The sequence below is a fragment of the Labeo rohita genome, chromosome 10, assembly GCF_022985175.1.
Source record: "Labeo rohita strain BAU-BD-2019 chromosome 10, IGBB_LRoh.1.0, whole genome shotgun sequence".
NCBI classification, from domain to species: Eukaryota; Metazoa; Chordata; class Actinopteri; order Cypriniformes; family Cyprinidae; genus Labeo; species Labeo rohita.
In genome coordinates, this window is record NC_066878.1 from 27,792,300 (window position 1) to 27,815,064 (window position 22,765).

The 22,765-nt window shown below is 36.5% G+C and overlaps 3 protein-coding genes across 5 annotated transcripts in view; 2 read left to right on the forward strand and 1 right to left on the reverse strand.

The window, feature by feature from the left end:
* Window positions 1–6,459, forward strand: part of rasgrf2a (Ras protein-specific guanine nucleotide-releasing factor 2a) — a 39,354-nt gene extending 32,895 nt beyond the window's left edge. For both annotated transcript variants that reach the window (XM_051121016.1, XM_051121017.1), the window contains 8 exons: window positions 99–159; window positions 247–350; window positions 454–538; window positions 854–1,051; window positions 3,433–3,512; window positions 3,599–3,716; window positions 3,822–3,890; window positions 5,041–6,459. In XM_051121016.1, coding sequence (XP_050976973.1) covers window positions 99–159; window positions 247–350; window positions 454–538; window positions 854–1,051; window positions 3,433–3,512; window positions 3,599–3,716; window positions 3,822–3,890; window positions 5,041–5,139 — 814 coding nt within the window. In that variant the 3' untranslated portion in view covers window positions 5,140–6,459. The remainder of the gene's footprint in view (window positions 1–98; window positions 160–246; window positions 351–453; window positions 539–853; window positions 1,052–3,432; window positions 3,513–3,598; window positions 3,717–3,821; window positions 3,891–5,040) is intronic.
* A 218-nt stretch (window positions 6,460–6,677) lies between these two features.
* On the forward strand, window positions 6,678–12,170 carry ckmt2a (creatine kinase, mitochondrial 2a (sarcomeric)). 2 transcript variants are annotated; one of them, XM_051121019.1, is made up of 10 exons: window positions 6,678–6,833; window positions 7,891–8,080; window positions 9,028–9,226; window positions 9,955–10,050; window positions 10,131–10,352; window positions 10,474–10,559; window positions 11,268–11,391; window positions 11,481–11,615; window positions 11,709–11,834; window positions 11,921–12,170. In XM_051121019.1, the coding sequence occupies exons 2-10, from the start codon at window positions 7,932–7,934 to the stop codon at window positions 12,035–12,037; spliced, it is 1,254 nt and encodes a 417-aa protein (XP_050976976.1). In that variant the 5' UTR covers window positions 6,678–6,833; window positions 7,891–7,931; the 3' UTR covers window positions 12,038–12,170. The 2 variants fall into 2 exon arrangements, with proteins under 2 accessions (XP_050976976.1, XP_050976975.1); XM_051121018.1 differs by lacking the exon at window positions 10,474–10,559 and adding an exon at window positions 10,925–11,010 and having other exon boundaries at window positions 11,921–12,169.
* A 3,586-nt stretch (window positions 12,171–15,756) lies between these two features.
* Window positions 15,757–18,023, reverse strand: ube2l3a (ubiquitin-conjugating enzyme E2L 3a). Its single transcript, XM_051120179.1, has 4 exons — window positions 17,960–18,023; window positions 16,977–17,072; window positions 16,670–16,856; window positions 15,757–16,584 (listed from the first exon to the last, which is right to left on the reverse strand). Exons 1-4 carry the CDS (start codon window positions 17,984–17,986, stop codon window positions 16,430–16,432), a joined length of 465 nt encoding a protein of 154 aa, XP_050976136.1. The 5' UTR covers window positions 17,987–18,023; the 3' UTR covers window positions 15,757–16,429.
* Between the last annotated feature and the right edge of the window lie 4,742 nt (window positions 18,024–22,765).

A 22,765-nucleotide genomic window follows, 5' to 3' on the forward strand; every position in this document is an offset into this window, starting at 1 on the left:
ACTTTCGTCTTCGACTGTATGTGTTGAGTACTTAATTAAATGGCAGAATTAAAATTTTTAGCTGAACTACTTCTTTACAAATGTTCATGTTTCCCCAGTGCACTTTCTCAAGAAGAACAAGATGATTCACAGCTGAAGGTTGAGGATATTGTGCAAATGGTTAGTGTGACTGCAGCACTGAAGTCTCTCTGGTTTGTATGTATAGATGTCATTTATTCATCCAGTATAATTTAATGTGTTCTATAGTCTGACTGTCCGAGAATCGAATGCTTTGAGTCATTGTCGGCGATGGAACTAGCAGAACAAATCACCCTACTGGACCATATTGTATTTCGGAATATTCCATATGAGTGAGTGTATCAACAGTGCAATGATAATTACTTAAGAGTGCTCTATTCTGAAATTGTTGGTGATTTACTGCATAAAGTTTGATAAAGATGTTTAACATTCCAGGGAGTTTCTTGGTCAAGGCTGGATGAAAATGGACAAAAATGAAAGGACTCCATACATTATGAAGACCAGTCAGCACTTCAATGATGTGGGCTATAAACATGCACTAGCAATCAAAAGCTTGGTCACATCTTCTTACATTGTAAAATAGCAGTGACCAAAACATCTTTGCACAATTTAGATTTGTCTACAAAAATAATTACAGTAATTTAAAAAGAAATTTTTGGAATAAAATGTGTTGAAAAACACGAGAAACACAACTTAAGACCCATGAGATTAATTTATTTTACTAATTTACAGACACGCATGTTCACAATTCTCTAATGTTGATTAATAATAGTAATGATGATAATTTATGGGGTGTGAGTGAGTTAATATACCTTCTTAATATTTTTTTTAACAGATGAGTAATCTGGTAGCGTCTGAGATTATGGCTCATGCAGACGTGAGCTCCAGAGCTGGATCCATTGAGAAGTGGCTGGCGGTGGCTGATATCTGCCGCTGTCTCAACAACTACAACGGCGTCTTAGAGATCACATCTGCACTGAACCGCAGTGCCATCTACAGGTTAAAGAAAACATGGGCCAAGGTTTGCAAACAGGTGAGTCAAGAAAGCCACACTGATTCCATAGGATTATAAATTAGAGTGAGCATACGTCCTCTTTTTTTCTGGAGACATCCTGGCTGGGATTTCTAAATTGCATGAAATGCCTGGCTTGTGGCTTTGTTTTCCTACTGACATGCTCTCTGCTGTTTACAAACATTATTTGTACATATATGTGACCGGGAACTACAAAACCATTCAAAAAGGTCAGTTTTTTAAAACTGAGATTTATACAACATCTAAAAGCTGAATAAATAAGCTTCCCACTGATGTATGGTTTGTTATGATAGAACAATGTTTGGAAAATCTGGAATCTGAGAGTACAAAAAAATCAAAATATTAAGAAAATTGCCTTGAAAGATGTCCAAATGAAGTTCTTAGCAAAGCACATTACTAATCAAAAATTATGTTTTGATATATTTACGGAAGGAAATTTACAAAATATCTTCATGGAACATGATCTTTACTGAATATCCTAATGATTTTTGGCATAAAAGAAAAATCAGTAATTTTGACCCATAAAATGTATTGTTGGCTATTGCTACAAATATACCTGTGCTACTTAAGACTGGTTTTGTGGAATCTGATATATATATACACTGCCCTCCAAAAGTTTGGAAACACCCCTGGCAAAATGTGGTTTTGGACGATATCAGTGCCCTGATTTTGAACTTCCAAAATTAGTTTAAATGCAGCTTCAAAGCGCTCTAAATGATCCCAGCCAAGGAAGAAGTGTTTTATCTAGCAAATCGATTGGTCATTTTTTTCGAAAAATAGAAATTTGTATACTTTTTAAGCACAAAAGCTCGTGTAGCACAGGCTCTGGGATGCGCGTTCACGATGCTACAAATTAGCGATAGGTCGTTCTTGAACGATTCATTCATTTTGAATGAATCTTTAATGTGACTCGGGAAGAACGAGTCGTCTCAGGGAGTGATTTGTTCAGTCGCACATGCGCAACATCCTATTAGGTTCTGTACTGGAATTAGTTCACCTGTTTCAAGTCTTCGGGTTTTTCGAGTCGTTCGTTCATCTTATGGGGCTGTCACGTAATGAACGAACGACTCAAACCCAAAGACTCAAGAGATGCACTAATCAATTGTTTTTCTGGCTCACACTGCATTGGTTGAGCTAATGGGGCTGTCACGTGATGAACGAACGACTCAAACCCGAAAACTTGTCAGATAAGAGGTGAGGTGAGCTAATCATAGACTAAAGACCCAGGTAAACCATGAATTAATCTTTTCTGTTTCTTATAGCATTATAGTTTTGTCTTGTTTGTAGTGTGATCAATGTTTGTGTAAGCAGTAGATGTGTTAGGGAAGTAACACGTAACATTTTAATTATATTTTGCTAAAATTAACGAAATGACTCAGAAAAAGATTCGTTCATTTTGCTGAACGAGACTCAAAGGTCCGAGTCAGTAAAATGATCCGAACTTCCCATCACTAGTACAAATAAAGTCTAAGTTCATCGTCTGTGTACTCCGGCTAAAAAAAGGTAGAGAAAGGCAAAAAACTCCATCTTATTTTCTCCTACAACTTCAGAATCGTCCGACATCGTTGTACCTTTTTTGTTTGTAAACAGTGTTTGACTTACTTGCACTTTCTTAGTCTTTGCGCATTTGCTTTGTAAACACTGGGTCTGTAGCTCCACCTACATTCGGCGTAACCTTTCGACATGATTCAATAGTGCGTAGCGTCGTGAACGCACATCCCAGAGCTCGTGCTACACAAGCTTTTGTGCTTAAAATATACAAATTTTTATTTTCCGAAAAAAAAAAATGACACATCGTTTCACTAGATAAGACCCTTCTTCCTCGGCTGGGATCGTTTGGAGCCCTTTGAAGCTGCATTTAAACTACATTTTGGAAGTTCAAAATCGGGGCACCAATCAAGTCCATTATATGGAGAAAAATCCCGAAATGCTTTCCTCAAAAAACATAATTTCTTTACAACTGAAGACAGAAAGACATGAACATCTTGGATGACAAGGGGGTGAGTAAATTATTTGTGAATTGTTGTTCTGGAAGTGAACTTCTCCTTTAAGTAAACCACTCTGCAAAAAAATGTATTAATTTAAGAGAAAAGCTCTCTTGAGATCTGGCCACCATGAAAGCCCTATTAATTTGCACTTTGTACAGTGCAAGATTATGCATATGCTAAATTAAAATGAAATTAAAATTGAGAGAAATCCTGATCATGATTAAAATATGATTTATGCTGCAAGTCTAGGTCAAAATATTTTTCAGTCATTAGCAAATTTGAAAACAAAAGACATTTTTGGCGAGTTAGAAATAGCGGCCAGGAAAAAGACGATGTATGGTCACCCTATGCAAACAAAAATCTTTGTTCATTTTGTTTGTTGTTTATTATCAGACCAAGGCGCTTATGGATAGACTGCAGAAGATCGTTTCATCTGAAGGGAGGTTTAAGAACCTGAGGGAGACTCTGAAGAAGTAAGTTTGTGTTGGTTAGATTTGCATGCAATATAAAAAATATACACCCTGTGATTTTTATACTAAGTGGCATATTTGATGTGCAGCTGTAACCCTCCGTGTGTGCCATATCTGGGCATGTACCTGACAGACTTGGCATTTATTGAGGAAGGAACACCCAATTTCACAGAGGAGGGTCTTGTCAACTTCTCTAAAATGAGGATGGTATTTACAGTTCTTCAGCTTGACTGATTGTAGGATGTCACATCTCAGGGTTTTGAAAGATATCAGTAAACTCATCTTCAAATGTCCATTTGTTGTTTTTCACAGATCTCACACATAATACGAGAGATCCGACAGTTTCAGCAGGCGCCATACAGGATTGATCTACAACCCAAGGTACAATCTGAATGAATAGTGACTTTATGGAATAAGCAGATACAGAATTGCTTTAAGCAAAGTGCACACTACAACACAGAAGCTCATTGCTTATGCACAACTTTTAAAACCTGACATGTGAAATAACAGGAAAAATCTATTTTTTTAAAATGGAACAGAAAATGACAAAGTATGCATGTTCTTTTTTGTTATTGAGTATCATATTTGATATATCAGGCATTTGTGGTTCATATAGTATTATATAGTGAGAATATGAAGGAAAAAACTCTAGAATTTTCACAAACTTAGTAAAAAATATGCAATTTGGTGCATATGCTGGTATTTATATGGCCAAAAGGTGAGAGGTTCATGTCTTTCTTTCTTCAGTCGATAAAAAATTGTTTCTTGAGGAAAACATTACCAAATTTTTCTCCATTTAGTGGCCTTCAATGGTGCTCCCAAGTTTGAACTTCCAAAATGTAGTTTAAATGCAGCTTTAAATGGCTCTAAACGATCCCAGTCGAAGAAGAAGTGTCTTATCTAGCGAAACGATCGGTCATTTTTGAAACAAATTGACAATTTGTTTACTTTTTAACCTCAAACTCTTGCCTTGTCTCGTGTTCACTTTGTAAACACTGGGTTGCACTTCTGCAGCGATGTAGGACGATTCCCGAAGTTGGGAAAGGAAACGAGATGGGAGTTGTTCGACATTCCCTAACTGTATTGACCATATTGACCCGGAAAGAGAGTTCACGCAGACTTAGACGAGCGTTTGAGGTTAAAAAGTATTTAAATTGTCAATTTATTTTGAAAATGACCGATCGTTTTGCTAGATAAGACTCTTCTTCCTCGGCTGGGATTGTTTAGAGCCATTTGAAGCTGCATTTAAACTGCATTTTGGAAGTTGGGGGCACAATTGAGGTCCACTATATGGAGAAAAATTCAGGAATGTTTCTTATCGACTGAAGAAAGACAGACATGAACATCTTGGCAAGGGTGTGACTTCTCCAAACATAATGCAGTGCAATCCAATGATAATTCAGAGGTGAATGAGAGACATTGCTCATTAAGAAGCCTTAGAAAAATGTGTATCAAATATAATACAGTAGCTTTATAGGGTTTGTAGTTGGTTCTTAGTTTATGTAAAACATGGCTGTTTTTTTTTTCTCAGGTAACACAGTTCCTCCTCGACAAGACTCTTGTAATGGACGAGGACACACTTTATGAATTATCTCTGAAGATTGAGCCAAGACTCCCTCCTGCCAACTAAACATGAGTTTACACCAGACTCAGATATCAAGTAAGAAACGTTTTATAGTCAGTTTGGGGGAATCTAAGCTTTTATCTAAACTAAAGTCTGTACACTATAGAAATGACAGCCTGTCCATATATTTACTTCATTCCATATCATTTCTGTAAACTCAGGTTTAATTGTGCCTTTATCTAAATACTATGTACAGTTCTAATATTTCAGTGTATATTTCTAGCATGATGCATTTTAATAACAATTTGATAATCTCTCTTTTTACCTGAATATTCAATATCAGTTCTGTTTTTAAAGTCTGATCATTCCTTACTATAATGAGAATCTTATTTGTATGCGTGCAAAGATTTCTTGATTTCTAGAAATTAAGTGTGATTGTTCGCTGGTCCAATTTTGACAGGCAAGTTTCTCAGTCCCTCGCATGTATGACAATCATGTCAGTGCTTTGATTCACTGGAGTTTGCTAAAATGTCAAAGCGCATCCAAGCATGTTTACTGTTTACTAAAAGAAATATGTTTTTACGTTTGTCATTTGTTAATATTAGGTGTCATTTGTTTACACAGCATCTTGCCATGAGACTGCATTTGCTCATTTAGCATGTTTTGGTTTGTAGAAATATTTGATATTTTCTGGCATGTGTTTGCATGAGTCCGTACTTAATCATATTCTTAATTTTAAACTTTTGGACTGACAATAGCAGATTCTAAGTATTTAATGACACCCTTCAGAAATACTGTGATGGTACCATGATACAGTAAAAGTAATACCAAGGTACTTTTGTACTGATTTATTACCATATCTGTGTACTATGGTATTATACACCATACTCATACTGTGGTACAATATTATGTGCAGAAAAGATACTTTTTGGCTAATGCAAAAGTAGTTTGTTGATTTTAATATGAGCAAGTAATCATTCACTAGTTCACAGTTTTTGCTTGTTTTTTTTTAATTAAGTTTACCCCATCCAGCTGTATTACAACAGTATTTACATTTTACACAAATGTCAACGTGTGCATTTAAGTCTGTTTTTGTACAAAGATAAATAAGTTCAGCACAGTGTCCTGTTTATTTAATTGGGTGTATGTGCATTTGTTTTAACTTTTACCTGGGAAACTTAGATATTGTAAACATTAGGCAGCCCTGCATTGTTGTTTTTTTATTTATAATATAAATAATGCTGTTGACTTGTGCACACTTCCAAAAAAAGCGTCTTTACTGCTTTTCATAGATGAATTCACATATTTTTCAGTCAATGACATAAATGTGCTGTACATCTTTTCATGATGTAGCTGTAACTTATGAAATAAAATTGATTTGTCTTATCTTCTGTATGCTTGTTTTCCATTATACATGCAAAAGATTAATTATAGCAAAAGATCATTCTGTCTGTGCATCTAAAAGTTACTTGATCATGGGATAAAATTGTGATTTAAAGAAGTATTCTAAATACCCACTTGTCTCTAAGAGCTTGTAGCAGTTCTATTTAAGAGGCTAGGTACAGTGCAAAATTCTGGACTATGGTGGCAGGTCTCAAGGACAAGCCGGACGACAGACATGGGTTATGACCTAGCACTTACGTGGAAGAGGATTGGCCATCAGGTCCACTTCTAATCCCTTATCCTGGGAGGAGCGCCAGCTTCCCTCACAGACTGTGTGCTTTCTGACACAGCCTACTGTAACAGAGGAGACTCTACAGGTAAAACTCCCTTCTCTTATACTACTTGCTCAAAAACTTAAGCTAAAGTTTGAGATTTAGGAATTTCATTGACTGGTAAGAAATTATTCATTGATTTTCATTAAATTGTAAATAGTGAAAATGCTGGATGCAAACAGTTGTTGTATTTGCATGGATATTTTTCTCATTTGATATACTTTAAAAGTTGTATTGAATCACTGTAAAATAGACTGCAGATACCTATACAGGACCAGTTACTTGCCATTTCTTGGAATCACTGTACCATCTTGAAGGACATTAAACAGTAGCTGTAGTATCTTATTTCATGCTATTCTCCAAACATTATGGACTAATCCTTGAGTTAAAAGCCTAATAATCCTCTACAACTCTGCCGAGATAGACTTTAAACCACGGTCAAGTGCTGATGGGCCACCTGTTTAGAAGAATCACAGAGTGTTCATGCATTTGCTGTATAATGTAGATCTGAGTTCGGGCTGCCAGATTCTGGTTGGGTCCTGTGTACGCTTGTGTGACCGGTTCAGAATGTCACGGCTGAGCACGAGGCCTCAGGGTAGACTGGTGCCAGTTGGGGCTCCGTTCCAAACACTTCATGTAGTCTGCTAGTCTATTAATAACACTTTCACTTTTAGAGTTCCAGTTGCAGTGTTGAAAGCATGTCACCAAATGTTAAAGTTTAAGAATTTGCTGTGGAGAAACCAATATTGATTGACCAAATTTTGGTTTTTGAAATTGTAGAGGTGTATTTGAAGTTTTCTTTGTCAAAATATTTCAAAATTTATTCTGACTGGCGACTAAACCATGACTTCTATTAAGGACAATTCTCAGAAACCAACTGTCCTTTAGAAACTGGTGAAGGACAATTAGTAACAGGAAGTATTAGAGTTAATCAACCAGTCTCTTAATAAGGCAACCAGTCAGAAACAAGTAAGCTGCCATCTTAAATCAGGTGACACTTGTCAGCTTAGGGCACCACTAACAAAGTTTGAGAGCTATAGTCTTAAAAAGTAGTATTTATTGCTATGATCATTGTGAAAACCTTGCCACCTTGTTCTACCAGTGCTGATCCCATCAGAACTTTTGAGAAGAAACGGTGTGAAGATGGCAAGCTCATTCGCCAAGGTGATGTCGAGCCGCACCACTGGCTTGCTCATGGCGAGCCTTGGAGCTGGTGCTGTGGCAACCGGTTACTTAATGAGCGATAATGCTGCCATCTCTGCAGATCAGAGGAGGAAACTCTACCCTCCCAGGTAAGCACTTGAGGCATGTCAAGACTCCTGCTAGCTTTATGATTGCCATTTGTCACTTACCAGATTGGTAATTATTAATCATGTCTGAATAAAATGGATGAGAAGCTAATAGGTTTTTAACATTCAACGAATGCACCCAGAAGGGTGCAGTACTTTCTATTCCGTCAGTAAACTTGCACCTGTTCTGCAATGGAAAAAATCTGATCAGATGTAGAGGTCATGATGTACTGTGTGATGAAGTATCACACGTTAACTGAGTGAAAGGTAAATGGGTGGGAACATGACACTTAAGCAGCTTATGTCCTGTCCCGCATGTCACCTTATTTGCACTACTCTAATAGATGCCAAAGATCAAATCAGATCAGCAGTCCAAGATTTAAGTTTCTTGATGGAGTCAACCGTAAAGAGAACTGCTCTCTTAGGTTGATCTATAAATCTAAATTCATACTTAAACCATCCACTGAGAAATGAGCAGTCAATATCCTGTTACAGTCATATTGATTTTGGATTTAGGCCAGGTTCACAAGAAGTTCATCTGCCCATAATGCCTCCCTCCAGCTTTATGATCCTTTAAGTCTGCACTGACTTAATCCTGGATTGGCTTTCAGGTAGTAGTCTACTATACTATAAAGTCCTCACTAGCGTAGTCTCGTGATTTGACTGAACCTTCAACAAGTGCGCAATTTGAGCTAGGGCCAATGACGACTCTGCACATAGTGGATGAGCTGCACAGTCTTATAGCAGTAGCCCGAAATGACCTTCTGTAGTGCTCCTTTTGCATCAAGGTTGCATCACTCTACTGGTGAACATGCTCCTCATTCCAACAAGAATGCCATGAAGGTGATAGCCAACAATTTGCACGTCATTTTCCTCTTAGGTACCACAGGTTCCAGGTCTAACCCAAAGACAGAACATGACTAATGATGTGACTTTGTGTTCCTCAACAGTGCTGACTACCCTGACCTTCGCAAACACAACAACTGCATGGCCAGTGCGCTGACCCCGGCCATCTATGCCAAACTGAGGGACAAGGTCACTCCAAACAACTGGACTCTTGACCAGTGCATTCAGACTGGTGTGGACAACCCTGGTCATCCCTTCATCAAGACAGTTGGGATGGTTGCTGGTGATGAAGAGAGCTATGAGGTACAGCCTCATACCTACATGCTTTTTTTAATGTGACATAGTATCCAGCTTTTCTTCCCAAGGTAGTTTTGTTCCACCGTTGAGAAAGGAAAGGAAAGGATGTGATGTGTGGCCAAGTGACCCATATTCGGAATTTGTGCTCTGTATTTCACATCCAAGTGCACACACACACAGTAGTGAGTAGTGAATAAACACCCGGAGCAGTTGGCAGCCAATGCTGTGGCGCCTGGGGAGCAGTTGGGGGTCCGGTGCCTTGCTCAAGTGTCTCACCTCTGTAGTGGTATTGAATGTGGAGAGAGTGCTGGTAATTCACTCCACCCACCTACAATCCCTGCCGGACCCGAGACTCAAACCCGCAATCTATGGGTTACAAGTCAGACTATCTAACCATTAGGCCACAAGTGAAAAGACCAGCTGGTCAACAGCATGTGTTGTGTTTGGGATGCTGGCTTCTTAACCAGCTTAACCGGCAAGACTTGAGCAAGGCGCCGAACCCCCAACTGCTCCCCAGACAAATTCCGAGTATGGATCACCATACTTGGCCACAAGCCACATCCTTTCCTTTCATACTAAACAATACAAACCAGCTTGGCCTAATCTGATTTATTATTGCATAAGCTGGTCATTTCAGCAAGTTCTGGCTTTGCCTCTCCTCTCTTTTCGAGGTAATGTTGTGCAAACTAATCTAGAGACAACACCCTTGACTCCTCTGCCAAATTATGTTGCAGGTGTTTGCTGAAATCTTTGATCCTGTAATCAAAGACAGACACAATGGGTATGACCCAAGGACCATGAAGCATCCCACCGACCTGGATGCCTCCAAGGTGCATATCTGTTTTTATCTCTTCATGCATAATGAGTTTATTAGATTACCATTTAATTCAGGTTGTTCTTCATCTTCCAGATCCATTCAGCCATGTTTGATGAAAACTACGTCCTGTCCTCCCGTGTGCGCACAGGCCGTAGTATCCGAGGCCTCAGCCTTCCCCCTGCCTGCAGCCGCTCTGAGCGACGTGAAGTCGAAAGGGTCACGGTCCAGGCCTTGGCTGGCCTCAAAGGAGACCTCGCAGGACGTTACTACAGCCTGACTGAAATGACTGAACAAGAGCAGCAGAGACTTATCGATGTGAGTTGCTTCTATAAAGTTCTTTCAGTCATGGGATACTTTGGTCCCGACAGGGTTGATAATGTGAGTTGCTTCCACACATCATGATGCTGAACTTTCCTTTCATGCTGGCATGGCTTAGGAGCATTTTCTCTTTGACAAGCCCGTGTCTCCTCTGCTCACTGCATCTGGGATGGCCAGAGACTGGCCAGATGCTCGTGGGATCTGGTAAGGCCAGAGGGAGAGACAACAAGCCATGACAGTACAACCCCAATAGTCCCCACTCTTTACTTCTGACCAGGGATAGGCAACGTCAGTCCTGGAGTACCAGTGTCCTGCAGAGTTTAGCTCCAACCCTGAAAAAAAACCTGCCTGTAGCCTTAGTGATCCTGAAGACCTTGATTAGCTGATTCAGGTGTGTTTGATTAAACTCTGCAGGACACTTGCATATCCCTGTTCTAGACCCTTCTTTCCATCTTTCAAGTATTTTTATAGGTTGCATTCGACTCGAGAAGTGTTCCAAGTGTCTTCCTCTTATTCTGTGATCCTCCTCCAGCTCCACCTAGCTTTTTCTTCCTTTTATCCTTCTATAGGACCACTTCCTGTTTGACAAACCTGTGTCCCCCTTATTGACTTGTGCCTTTATGGCCCGTGACTGGCCAGATGCAAGAGGCATCTGGTATGGCTTTAAGAAGTTCTTGGCATGGTTGTGTAACTAACAAGATATGTCACATAAGAACAATATAAATATTCTCATATTTGCCTGCAAGTAAGATAAAACATATTCATATATAGCTTTAATGTTAGACTGAATGCATGACATAGGATACTACTCCAAGATACTCTTGATTCATAAAACAAGAAGGACTTGCTGCCATGACTGACAGTAGAGTACAGAGCTCCTTTTTGTCTCTAAAACATCTAATCATTTGCAAGGCATAACAATGAGAAGACGTTCTTAATATGGATCAATGAGGAAGACCACACCCGTGTCATCTCCATGGAGAAAGGTGGCAACATGAAAAGGGTGTTTGAGAGGTTCTGCAGAGGACTCAAACAGGTAAAACCACACCTCCTTCATACTTTCAACCATTAACCAACTTATTTAGAGTTGTCCTATAAGATTAACGTCTTCAATCTGTTGGACAGGTAGAACGCTTGATTCAGGAGAGAGGCTGGGAGTTCATGTGGAATGAACGTCTTGGCTACGTCCTGACCTGTCCATCCAACCTGGGCACTGGCCTCAGGGCTGGAGTACACGTCCGCTTGCCAAAGCTCAGCAAGGTAACAATGATTACCTTCATCTTATAGTGAAAGCTTTCTGAAGTAAGTTGTATCCAACACTGAAACCTGTCTAATTCAAACAACTGCTTGTAGGACCCTCGCTTTAACAAGATCCTGGATAACTTGCGGCTGCAGAAGCGTGGTACTGGAGGTGTGGACACAGCTGCAGTGGGTGATATCTTCGACATCTCAAACCTTGACCGCCTGGGCAAATCCGAGGTAGGCCATTCAAAACCAGTGAGGTAACCACATACATGGTGATTTACTGTACATGCACAAGATTCTCAAACTCTTTTCTTTAACAGGTTGAACTGGTGCAGATAGTCGTCGATGGTGTCAACTACCTTATCGAATGTGAGAAGAGGCTGGAAAAGGGCCAGGACATCAAGATCCCCGCCCCCATCCAACAGTTTAGGAAGTGAGCAATGCTCTTTTAACGAAGGATGGACCCAGCAAGAGAAACATGGACACTCCTTCCACTAATCCCAAATCCGAAGGTCTTATATGTATAGAAAGCTCAATAAAATGAACCCTAAAACTACAAATGCTTTCTTATTTCTTTGCAGCCACTAGCATAATGTGCACACAGCGAGCAACTGGCAGAACGCTGTCATTACAATCAACAAAGATGATCTGCTTGGTACCAGTGTAAAGAGCTTCTTTAGTTATAACAAAATGTGGTGCTGCTTGGAGTGTAGACATCTTATGTTGCTGCCAGAAGCTTTTTACTCTAAAGTATTTACCAGCAGGATGTTACTATCCTATCACAGACGCAAATGGGTTTATCGTAACAGCACTGAGCTAAGGTTCTAGGAACCCAGTCGCTGGACACATGGCCCAAGTACTACACTCAAACCAAGACTCTTATTTTCTCACAGATTTCTTGACAAGTCTGAGGTCTGTTTCAATGTCACCTACTCAGTATATTTGATCATCTGAGGAGTTGATTGAGTAAAAAAAATATTTATACACTATGTAAGAACAGTGTTGACTGAACAAGTGTAAAGTGCAAAAAGGTCCAACCTTCTTTACCTGATGGTTTAAACTGTAATTAATTTAACGCCAGACACTGGCCTCCCATCGTGAGACAGACTAATCCAGTGGGGCTAATTTCTCTGTTTAGAGCTGCTTAGTGCCGTATCTAATAATGCTAATCTTGGTTCTATACTTAAGAGTGAAGCAGGTTAGGGGTGGGGGTAAATATGTGCTTGTGCTTGGACAAAATGGGTTCACTGTGTTGGCTGTAGAAGCCAATGGAAAAAATAAAGAGGAGTATTTTTAGAGAGTCTATGTGCTACCAACACCTAAATGTAGCAAACAATTTACCATCTGATGTACTTACTTTTTGTATGGACAGGATAATATTGAACTATATATAACAACACCTGTTAATATGGGAAAATGTGGTCAATTATCATGCCACGTCATCAATCTGCCATATTGGTGGCACTGAACATAAACAATGCCACTGAACGAAACTTGCATGTTTTGCTGATTATTGCTGCTAAAAAAGATCAGTTATTGTCATGTTTTGGGCTGTACTAATTGGTCAGACCAGAAAAAACATTTGGAGTATTACAGACTGACAAAAGTTATAACAAATCAAGGAGAAGAGTGCAAAAAAACTGTTTGTGGTTGGCCAAACTGAACCAGGATTTCCAGGGCAAGAATCTTGACAACATGCATGTTTGTTCTTTTCATTTCCATTCAGGTAGGTGAAATATTGGGCTAATATCTTAATTAATACTGCTTGTACGTATCTTTACCACCTATTAACTTTAGTTTGTCAAAATATTGTGTCCTTTCCTGCTTACTAAGTCTATATGTTTTAAAAGCTTCCACACGTTTTTCTTTTCTGTGGTGGTTTATTCAGCATAAATCAGTAAAACAACGTATTCAGTAGTACATTAACCATGCAATCCTGCTTTTGTTTACATCCGAGTATCACTAGTATGGGTGTGCATCCGGGTAACTAACCAATTCGTGATGTAAGTGCAAACCCTCAGCTTACTGTACTAAAGGGGAAAAATCATTTAAAGAACTCTGTAACTTTATAAACTAAGTGTATGCGTAAAGCTTTAGGTATAACTACCATTACTGAGAATTTAAAGTTTGATTTCTTTATTGATTAAGGGCCATTCCACCAAATTATTTTTGCAAGTACATTTTCTGTCATAATATAAAACAACAATGCAGGAACAACAATAAGATGCATTTTTAAATTTATCTAGATTAATATGGAGGTAGCCTAATATTTATATTAATAAAACACTCATTCCTGTTACTATTACTTAGTTACTATAGACCGGGGTGCCCAACCCTGTTCATGGAGATCTACCTTCCTGTAGTGTTTAGTTCCAAACCTGATCAAACACACCTGTCTGTAATTATCAAGTGCTCCTTCAGATCCTAATTAGTTGGTTCAGATGTGTTTGATCAGGATTGGAGCTGAACTCTGCAGGAAGGTAGATCTCCAGGAACAGGGTTGAGCACTCCTGCTATAGATGAGTATAGGATATATGAGTATATGAGTAACAGGACTGAAATTTTACGATAAAATTAACAAATACATAAAATATAGCCACATGGAGTACATACTAATATTATGAGGATACTCAGCAAAATTATAGTGATTCATTTGTTTCATTGATCCATCTGTATTTTTAAAATAAGCAAGTAACATCTAAGAAATAATTTAGGTAACAGAACAGAATATTTATAATTTTAGAGGGGGAAATGTATTAGGGTAACAGGACTGCGTTAAAACGACTAAAATGTGTATTTTATCTAAACTATTATAAATTTATTTAGAAATAAATTTATTTAAATCACAGATGGGATATGGACGTACACAAAAATGCAAAATAAAAATGATTTCTGAAGGATTTTTAACAAATTTCATGTTAAAATGTAGCATTAGACACTGGGGACATGTATAAATGCTATATTTTCAGTGTTTTAGGTTTCAATTAAATATTTTAAATTTGCAGTCAGATTAATGTGCAGGGCACTTTGCTTAATAATAAAACGTATTTTACTGTGCAGTCCTATAGTATAAAGAAAATATATTGTAATGCAACTGCACAATCGACTAATTTACCTTGAAAGTTCTTAATCCAGTGTTTTAATCAGGTATTCATGGCAGTTTGGCGGTTCATTTCAGCAAGCAGGTTTTCCTGTATCGGAACCATCAAACGCCCCCTAATGGCCATGATGATAAAGTGCTTCCTCGTTAGGTATGTTTTTGGAAAGTAAGATTTTAAATGTTTTTTTTTTTTTTTTTATAAAGAAGTCTCTTCTGCTCACCAAGTCTGCATTTATTTGATCCAAAGTACAATAAAAACAGGAAAATTCTGAAATATTTTTACTATTTAAAATAACTATTTTACTAGTTTACTATTTGAATATATTTTACAATGTAATTTTATTTCTGTGATTTCAAAGCTGAATTTTAAGCATCATTACTCCAGTCATATGATCCTTCAGAAATCATTCTAATATGCTGATTTGCTGCTCAAAAAACATTATTATTATTATGTTGAAAACAGCTGAGTAGAATGTTTTTAGGTTTCTTTGATGAATAAAAAGTTCAGAAGAACAGCATTTATTTGAAATAGAAATCTTTTGTAACATTGCAAATGTCTGTATCTTCTTTTGATCAATTTCAAGCATCCTTGCTAAATAAAGGTATTCCTTTCTATAATTCCTAAAAATATACTGACTACCAGATTTTGAATTATATAGTGTATCACAAGCTTTTTATTTCAGATAAATGCTGATCATTGGATCTTTCTATTCATCAAACAATCCTGAGAAAATGCACTTAACTGGTTTAAATAATGATAATAATAATAAATGTTTCTTGAGTAGCAAATCAGCATATTAGAATGATTTCTGAAGGATCATGTGACACTGAAGACTAGAGTAATGATGCTGAAAATTCAGCTTTGATCACAAGAAAAAATTAAATTTAAAAAATATATTCATTATCCTAATCTCTGCTGTTCATGTACAATTTCATATCTCACATGTAGTTAAAAAGGAGGTTTATTTTTATTAAAAAATTTGAAGTCTTAATAATAAAATGTTTGTGTGTCCCAGAAAGGTCTTGAGATGAAGTTCAGTCAGACACAGAGTCAAGTCAAGTTTTGCTTTCCTTTTTATGACATCATAAACATTATATTGGTGACAGTGACTAGTTTGTGATTCGAGTTACAAACTGAGATTATGAAGAACATGAAACCTTATTCCACAGAAAACAGTGCAACCTAAGCAAAAAAATGTAAAAAAAAAATTATTACAGAGATGAGAGAGAAATATAAAAGAAACATTTGCCACACACCTTTGATGTATTATGTGTTTCCATTCAACAAACTATTGGATCTGATTTCTTCAATGTCATAAATGTGAAAGTGAAACGACTTAACATTATACTCTGGTTCATCGTAGTATTCTGCTATGAAAACAGTCAAGATTCAGCACGCAGCAGATTACATGACCTGAACACATCTCTGTGCAATTTAAGAACAAATTAAAAGGAACAACCTTATCGCCCCCGTCCTTCCCCACCCCCAAATCTCACCACTTTTTATCAAGTTCTCAATCGACGCTCCCCTCATCACAATTTTGACACGCTTCGACACCCAGAGGCTGAGAAGTCACGGGTCTTTCTGCCGAAGGTGAAATGCGGCTGGGATGCTGGGATGCTCCGCGGGGGACCGAGAGTGAGGGCGGACTGGCGGGGACTCGGATTGGGGGAAACGGTTTTGGAGGAGTGGGCAAAGGAGAAACAAGGGAAACGCGCCCATGCGATATCAGTCCACTGGCCGCTTCTCGCCATGTTTCTTTGTAAACTCTTCTGCGTTCTTAAAGAATTTTTTACGGTCTTTTGAATATTCCTCCGCGAGGTCGGCCCTCAGTGGGTGCTCTGGTTGGGGGTCGTTGACGAGGGCGATGAGAGACTGGATTACTGGTCAAATAGGGGAGAAATCATATTTAACAACGATACTTTAAGTGTGTGAGGCGGATAAAACGTGATTAGAAACGCGCCGTACCTTGGTCAGTTTTGGTCGCAGGTTTCCAGTTCTCAGCACTTATGACCGGCAGACACACCTGACCCTTCTCATCAATGTTGGGGTGGTAGATCTTGGTTTTAAACGTGATCTTCGGAGGTTTAAAGGGGTATTCTGCAGGGAATGTGATTTCAATCCGGAACGCACCTTTGTCGTATGGAGGGTTGTCCTGAAAAAGAATACAAGGTATGTGCGAAATGATTCAGTTGAGAGAAGAAGCTGATATTTATATGTATGCAATTCATGCGAAAAAAAACATTTTCATTTAATAAAACGCCTTCGAACTTACAGGAACAATGAGTCCTTGCCAAGTCAGAATGTTTGACTCATCCACCTGAATGTTGCGGAAATTTTTCATTCCAGACTTGCGGATTTCATCGAGTTCCTGTTAAACATAGTATATGAAGAGACAAAGAAACCTGACACTTCTCGAATTGTTGAGAGATTTGAGAAACCGCAAAATGAGAACAAATACTTTCACTTTCACTGTGGTCATGTGAAATTCTGATTTATCGTTAAAAAATCTAAAAATATATATTTGCATTATAAAAACTCAAGCCATTTTCATTTAATTTTGTTCAAATGCATGGGAAATACTCACAATTGTTGTTTTTATATCTGGACCATTTAACAGACTGCAAATCCCAAGAGTTTAAAATATGACTGTAATCATTCATAACTAAAATAATTCATATATTTATCAAAGAGTCCTTAATCTTTAACAGATTTAGTGAACTATAAACGATTCAAAGGAAGAAGACAATCATACTTCCTGTTTCTGTTTCTCTATCATCATAAATGAACTTACACACCGAGACCGCGCAAAAAAAACTTCATCTGTTCTATTAAACTAGCTGTTATTCATTCTAATTTAATTCGATGGCTATTTTTAATTTGATCTTACTTGATAAACTTACAGATAAGGTAGTTTCTGTTTCATCCACTAAACATCATCTGTCAACGGCAACACTGTTTAACACACGTGCAAAAGTTTATTCTGAAGCACACCATGAATTACACTCATCCTGAACGCTGATTATCATATGTGAGCTTTATCCGACTGTTTATTTCCATTATATGTGCCAATTCGAACTACGGCTAAGATCGTTAGCTTCTTCCTCATCATCCGCATCGCATTTCACACCAGAGCGCTCTAAAGTTTCAGCTTCGCGACCAATCGTGATTCAAGTTCGCAACATTCCTATTTACAGGGGTAAATCAAGTAAAATCTACATTTAGTATGCATAAAAGCAGATTTTTCGGAATATTTACCTTATGCAGTCGCCTGCTCGCCGCCATCTTGGATTTGCTTTTGCCCACAATGCAAAGCGCACTGAATTCAGTCAAATACAGCGTTGTTCGAGTATCATTGACATGTTAATATAGTTTTATGAATATTTTGCATGCGTATTTTTGTGCTTAATGTTAATTTTAGTTAAAGTTTTCGTAATTTTGTGGTGTTGTGTGTTTTTATTATTTATTTATTTATTTATTTATTATTATTATTAGTTGTAGTTATTTCACTAGCAAGCCAACCAGCTTGAAATAAAAGTTTTCGTATTTTTTTTCACGTCAAATTTATATTATTTCAGGTAGCCTAATGAACATGTTTTGGTTTTTGGTTTAAGTTAACTATAATAACCCTGGCCAACTGTATTATTTATAATAAATAAATAAGTAAATAAATATATTTTAAAATATGTATATAAATATTTATTTACCAGCAATATCTGCTGCTACTTCCTTAACTGTGGTTACAATTTAATTATTTGCACTGCATTACCAGTCAAAAGTTTTTGAAGAGTTTTTTTAATGTTTCTTAAAGCCTCTTTTGCTCACCAAGCCTGCATTTATTTCATCCGAAGTACTACAAAATCAGTAATATTTTTTACTACTTAAAATAACTGCTTTCTATTTTAATATGTTTTAAAATGTAATTTATTTCTGTGATTTCAAAGCTGATTATATGTGTAGATTATATATATATATATACAGTGCCCTCCACTAATATTGGCACCCTTGGTAAATATGAGCGAAGGTGGCTGTGAAAATAAATCTGCATTGTTTATCCTTTTAATCTTTCATTCAAAAAATTCTCAACAAATTCCAACCTATCATTGAAGCAAAACAATGGAAAGCAGGGGGGAAATCTCATTATAAAATAAATGTTTTTCTGTAGTTCATGTTGACCACAATTATTGGCACCCAATTATTGTAACGTCCTTTATTCAGGATGACAGCTCTGAGTTTTCTCCTTTATTGCCTGAAGAGTTTGGAGAACACCTGACATAAGATTAGAGACCATTCCTTTATACAGAAACTCTTCAGATCCTTCAGTTTCTCAGCTTCATGCTGGTGCTTCTTCTCTTCAGTTCACCTCACGCGTTTTCTATAGGGTTCAGGTCAGGGAACTGGGACGGCCATGGCAGAAGCTTCATTTTATGCTCAGTGAAACATTTTTGTGTTGATTCTGATGTTTGATTTGGATCACTGTCCTGATAGAGGATCCAACCACAGCTCATTATAGAACTTCTAACAGATGCAGTCAGGTTTAGATTTTTTATCTGTTGGTATTTGCTAGAATCCATGATGCCATGTATCTGAACAAGATGTCCAGGACCTCTGGCAGGAAAATAAGCCCACAACATTAAAGATCCAGCAGTATATTTAACTGTGGGCATGGGGTACTTTCTGTACCAAAACCATGTGGTGGGTTTGCTGCCAGAAAGCTCTTCTTTTAGTTTCATCTGACCACAGAAGCCAGTCCCATTTGAAATTTAAGTTGTGTCTGACAACTAAATACGCTGGTATTTGTTTTTGGATGAGCAAGGAGGATTTTTCTTAAAGCCCTCCTGAACACCATGTGAATTTTTTTTTTTAGTCTTTTGACCCAAACACTCAATTAATCTCTGCAATTCTCCTGCTGTGATACTTGGAGAGCCTCTGGACACTTAAACTCTCCTCCTCACCATGCATTAGGACGATATAGACACACATCTTTTTCCAGTTAGATTTGTAACATCTTTAGTCGATTGAAATTCTTAATTATTGCCCTGATGGTGGAAATGGGACTTTTCAATGCTTTGGCTTATTTCTTACAGCCACTTTATATTTTGTGAAGCTCAACAATCTTGTTCTGCACATCAGAACTACATTATTGGGTTTTATTCCTTGTGATGGATGATTAAGGGAATTTGGCCTTTGTGCTCCTCATATTTATATTCCTGTGAAACAGGAAGTCATGGCTGGACAGTATCATACTCCTAGCCATTCTAGTGTGCTAAATAAATGCAAATATGAATTGGAATATACTTCCGAGATATTTTACTCATTATAATTTCTAAGGGTGCCAATAATTGTGCCCACCATGCGTTAGAGAAAAATATTTATTTCATAACGTAAGTTTCCCCCCAATTTTAATTGTGTTGCTTCAATGAAAGGTTAGCATTTTGTGAATTTTTTGAATGTAAGATCAAAAAGATAAACAAAGCAGATTTATTTTCATAGCCGTCTTTGCTCATATTTACCAAGGGTGCCAATATTAGTGGAGGGCACTGTATATATATATATATATATATATATATAATCAGCTTAATCAGCTGTATAATATATTATATATATATATATATATATATACTCTGTATATGCTGTTTTTAACATAATAATAATAATAATAATAATAATAATAATAATAAAAATTAAAATGATAATAAAGTTTTTTGAGCAGTAAATCAGAATATTAGAATGATTTCTGAAGAATCATGTGACTGGAGTAATAATGCTTAAAATCACAGGAATAAATTACATTTTAAAATATATTCAAATAGAAAATAGTTATTTTAAATAAATAGAATATTTAAAAACGTATTTCAGAATGTTATTGTTTTTGCTGTACCTTGGATCAAATAAATGCAGGCTTGGTGAGCGGAAGAGGTTTCTTTAAAAAACATTTTAAAAACTTGCTGTTTAAAAGCTTTTGACTGGTAGTGTATATGTTATATATAAGGAGATAAATATTCTTAACATAAAAAGTACAATAATCTATTTCAGTGTAACAAAGTAAAACAAAACGAGTCCACTAGGGGGTGTAAGAGCGCTTTAATAATGTTGCACATTCTGACCCAAACACACACACTCTACATGTGACAGAACAATAATCACCCAGCTGGGGATCACCTTAAGCCTGTTATTTTTGGCTATACGTTTGCTTATTGTAGTATATGTAATGACAAAAACGAAATATGTCCAAAACTGAAAGAAAAAATAGAAAGTAAAGGAATTTTTTAACTTGCCATCCAACAAAAAAACTCATATTGCATACATATGTCCACACTTCCCTTTTCTATACTTCAGTTCATAATTTTTTAACATAGTTTCACTTTTACTGCTGTATCACCAGAGAACAAGATAACAAATTGTCAACGGAAAATTTCTTTACAAACCTGCTGGTCTTGTTGGTCTCTCAAAACACCAGGGGCTTAAAAAACAGAAGTACTCAGCATATGAATAGAGCAAAACAGCTTGGCCTCAGTCAAAGTTATAATATTAAGATAAAGTTTAACTTTGAAAAAAAAAAAAAAAGAAATTCAAGCACATGCTTGTAAAGATGTACAATTATTTTGTCACAAAAATTGTATTAAATAAGTGTTCTTGTAATTGTAGCTAAGATGCATCTAATAAATATTCAATACCAAGATGTACATATAGCCTCCCGATGAAATAATGTGTTAAAATAGTTCATTACATCTTAAAAAAAAGGTATATATACCTGTAGGTTTTAAATCTTTAATATAAAATATTAATATTTCTTACAATAATGCCCTAAGACATAAAAGACCCCTACAATATCAAGATGTGTAGGAGACATACTATAGACATTTTTAATGTTAATATTTAAGCTACAATTTATGTAAATGCATATGGCCAAATAAGTACTTAAAAAGACAGTTCATATTTAGAAAATGTTATTGATCTAACTTTAGAAACACTATCAGATGAGAACACAAACACTTGAACTTATTCGAGCTGAATAATAACACCATTGTCTTCTGTACAGCTGTTATTGACTAACCTTGCATCATTAACAGTTATTTTCCTGTTTATTACTCTGAAGCTGCTTTGAAAGCATTTGTAGGCTATTGCATAAAGCACTATATAAATAAATGTGGTTTGACGAAATGCACTGTAAGAAAATATTATTTAATTTTCCTAATTCAATGTGTTACTTGCTTTTGTCATTGTTTGTGAAATTTACTAGCAATTTCTGAGTGAAAATTGTTTCTACACCAATTTATTTTTCAGTGTACACTACCAGTCAAAAGTTTTTGAACAGTAAGATTAAAGAAGTCTCTTCAGTCTCTTCACCAAGCCTGCATTTATTTGATTCAAAATTACAGCAAAAAGTTAATTTTTGAAATATTTTTACTATTTAAAATAACGGCTTGCTATCTGAATATATTGTAAAATGTAATTTATTCCTAATAATGATTTAGCATCATTACTCCAGTCACATGATCCTTCAGAAATCATTCTAATATTTTGATTTCCTGCTAAAAAAACTTTCATTATTATTATTGTGTTAAAAACAGCGGAGTAACCTTTTTTCAGGTTTATTTGATGAATAGAAAGTTCAGAAGAACAGCATTTATCTAAAAATAGATATCTTTTGTGACATTATAAATGTCTTTTTAATCACTTTTGATTGATTTAAAGCATCCTTGCTAAATAAAAGTTATATATATATATATATATATATATATATATAAATGCTGATCTTTGGATTTTTCTATTCATCAAAGAATCCTGAAAAAATGTACTACTACTACTACTACTAATGTTTCTTTAACAGCAAATCAGCATATTTGAATGATTCTGAAGGATCATGTGACACTGAAGACTCGAGTAATGATGCTGAAAATTTAGCTTTGATCACAAGAATTAATTACATTTTTAAAAATATTTAAATATTTAAAAATTTACTGTTTTGCTGTACTTTGAATCAAATAAATGCACACTTGGTGAACAGAAGAGACTTCTAAAAATCTTAGTGTTCGAAAACTTTTGACTTATAGTGTATAT

What these genes read in the sequence shown, in the direction of transcription:
- ube2l3a (XM_051120179.1), bottom strand. Translation starts at nt 17,986, where the DNA reads ATGGCGGCGAGCAGGCGACTGCATAAG. An exon ending in CGAGCAGGCGACTGCATAAG is followed by an intron (nt 17,073 to 17,959) that starts GTAAATATTCCG and finishes TATGTTTAACAG; the next exon opens with GAACTCGATGAAATCCGCAA. An exon ending in GGCAAGGACTCATTGTTCCT is followed by an intron (nt 16,857 to 16,976) that starts GTAAGTTCGAAG and finishes ATTCTTTTTCAG; the next exon opens with GACAACCCTCCATACGACAA.
- ckmt2a (XM_051121019.1), top strand. Translation starts at nt 7,932, where the DNA reads ATGGCAAGCTCATTCGCCAAGGTGATGTCGAGCCGCACCACTGGCTTG. An exon ending in GTGATGAAGAGAGCTATGAG is followed by an intron (nt 9,227 to 9,954) that starts GTACAGCCTCAT and finishes ATTATGTTGCAG; the next exon opens with GTGTTTGCTGAAATCTTTGA. An exon ending in ACCGCCTGGGCAAATCCGAG is followed by an intron (nt 11,835 to 11,920) that starts GTAGGCCATTCA and finishes TTTCTTTAACAG; the next exon opens with GTTGAACTGGTGCAGATAGT.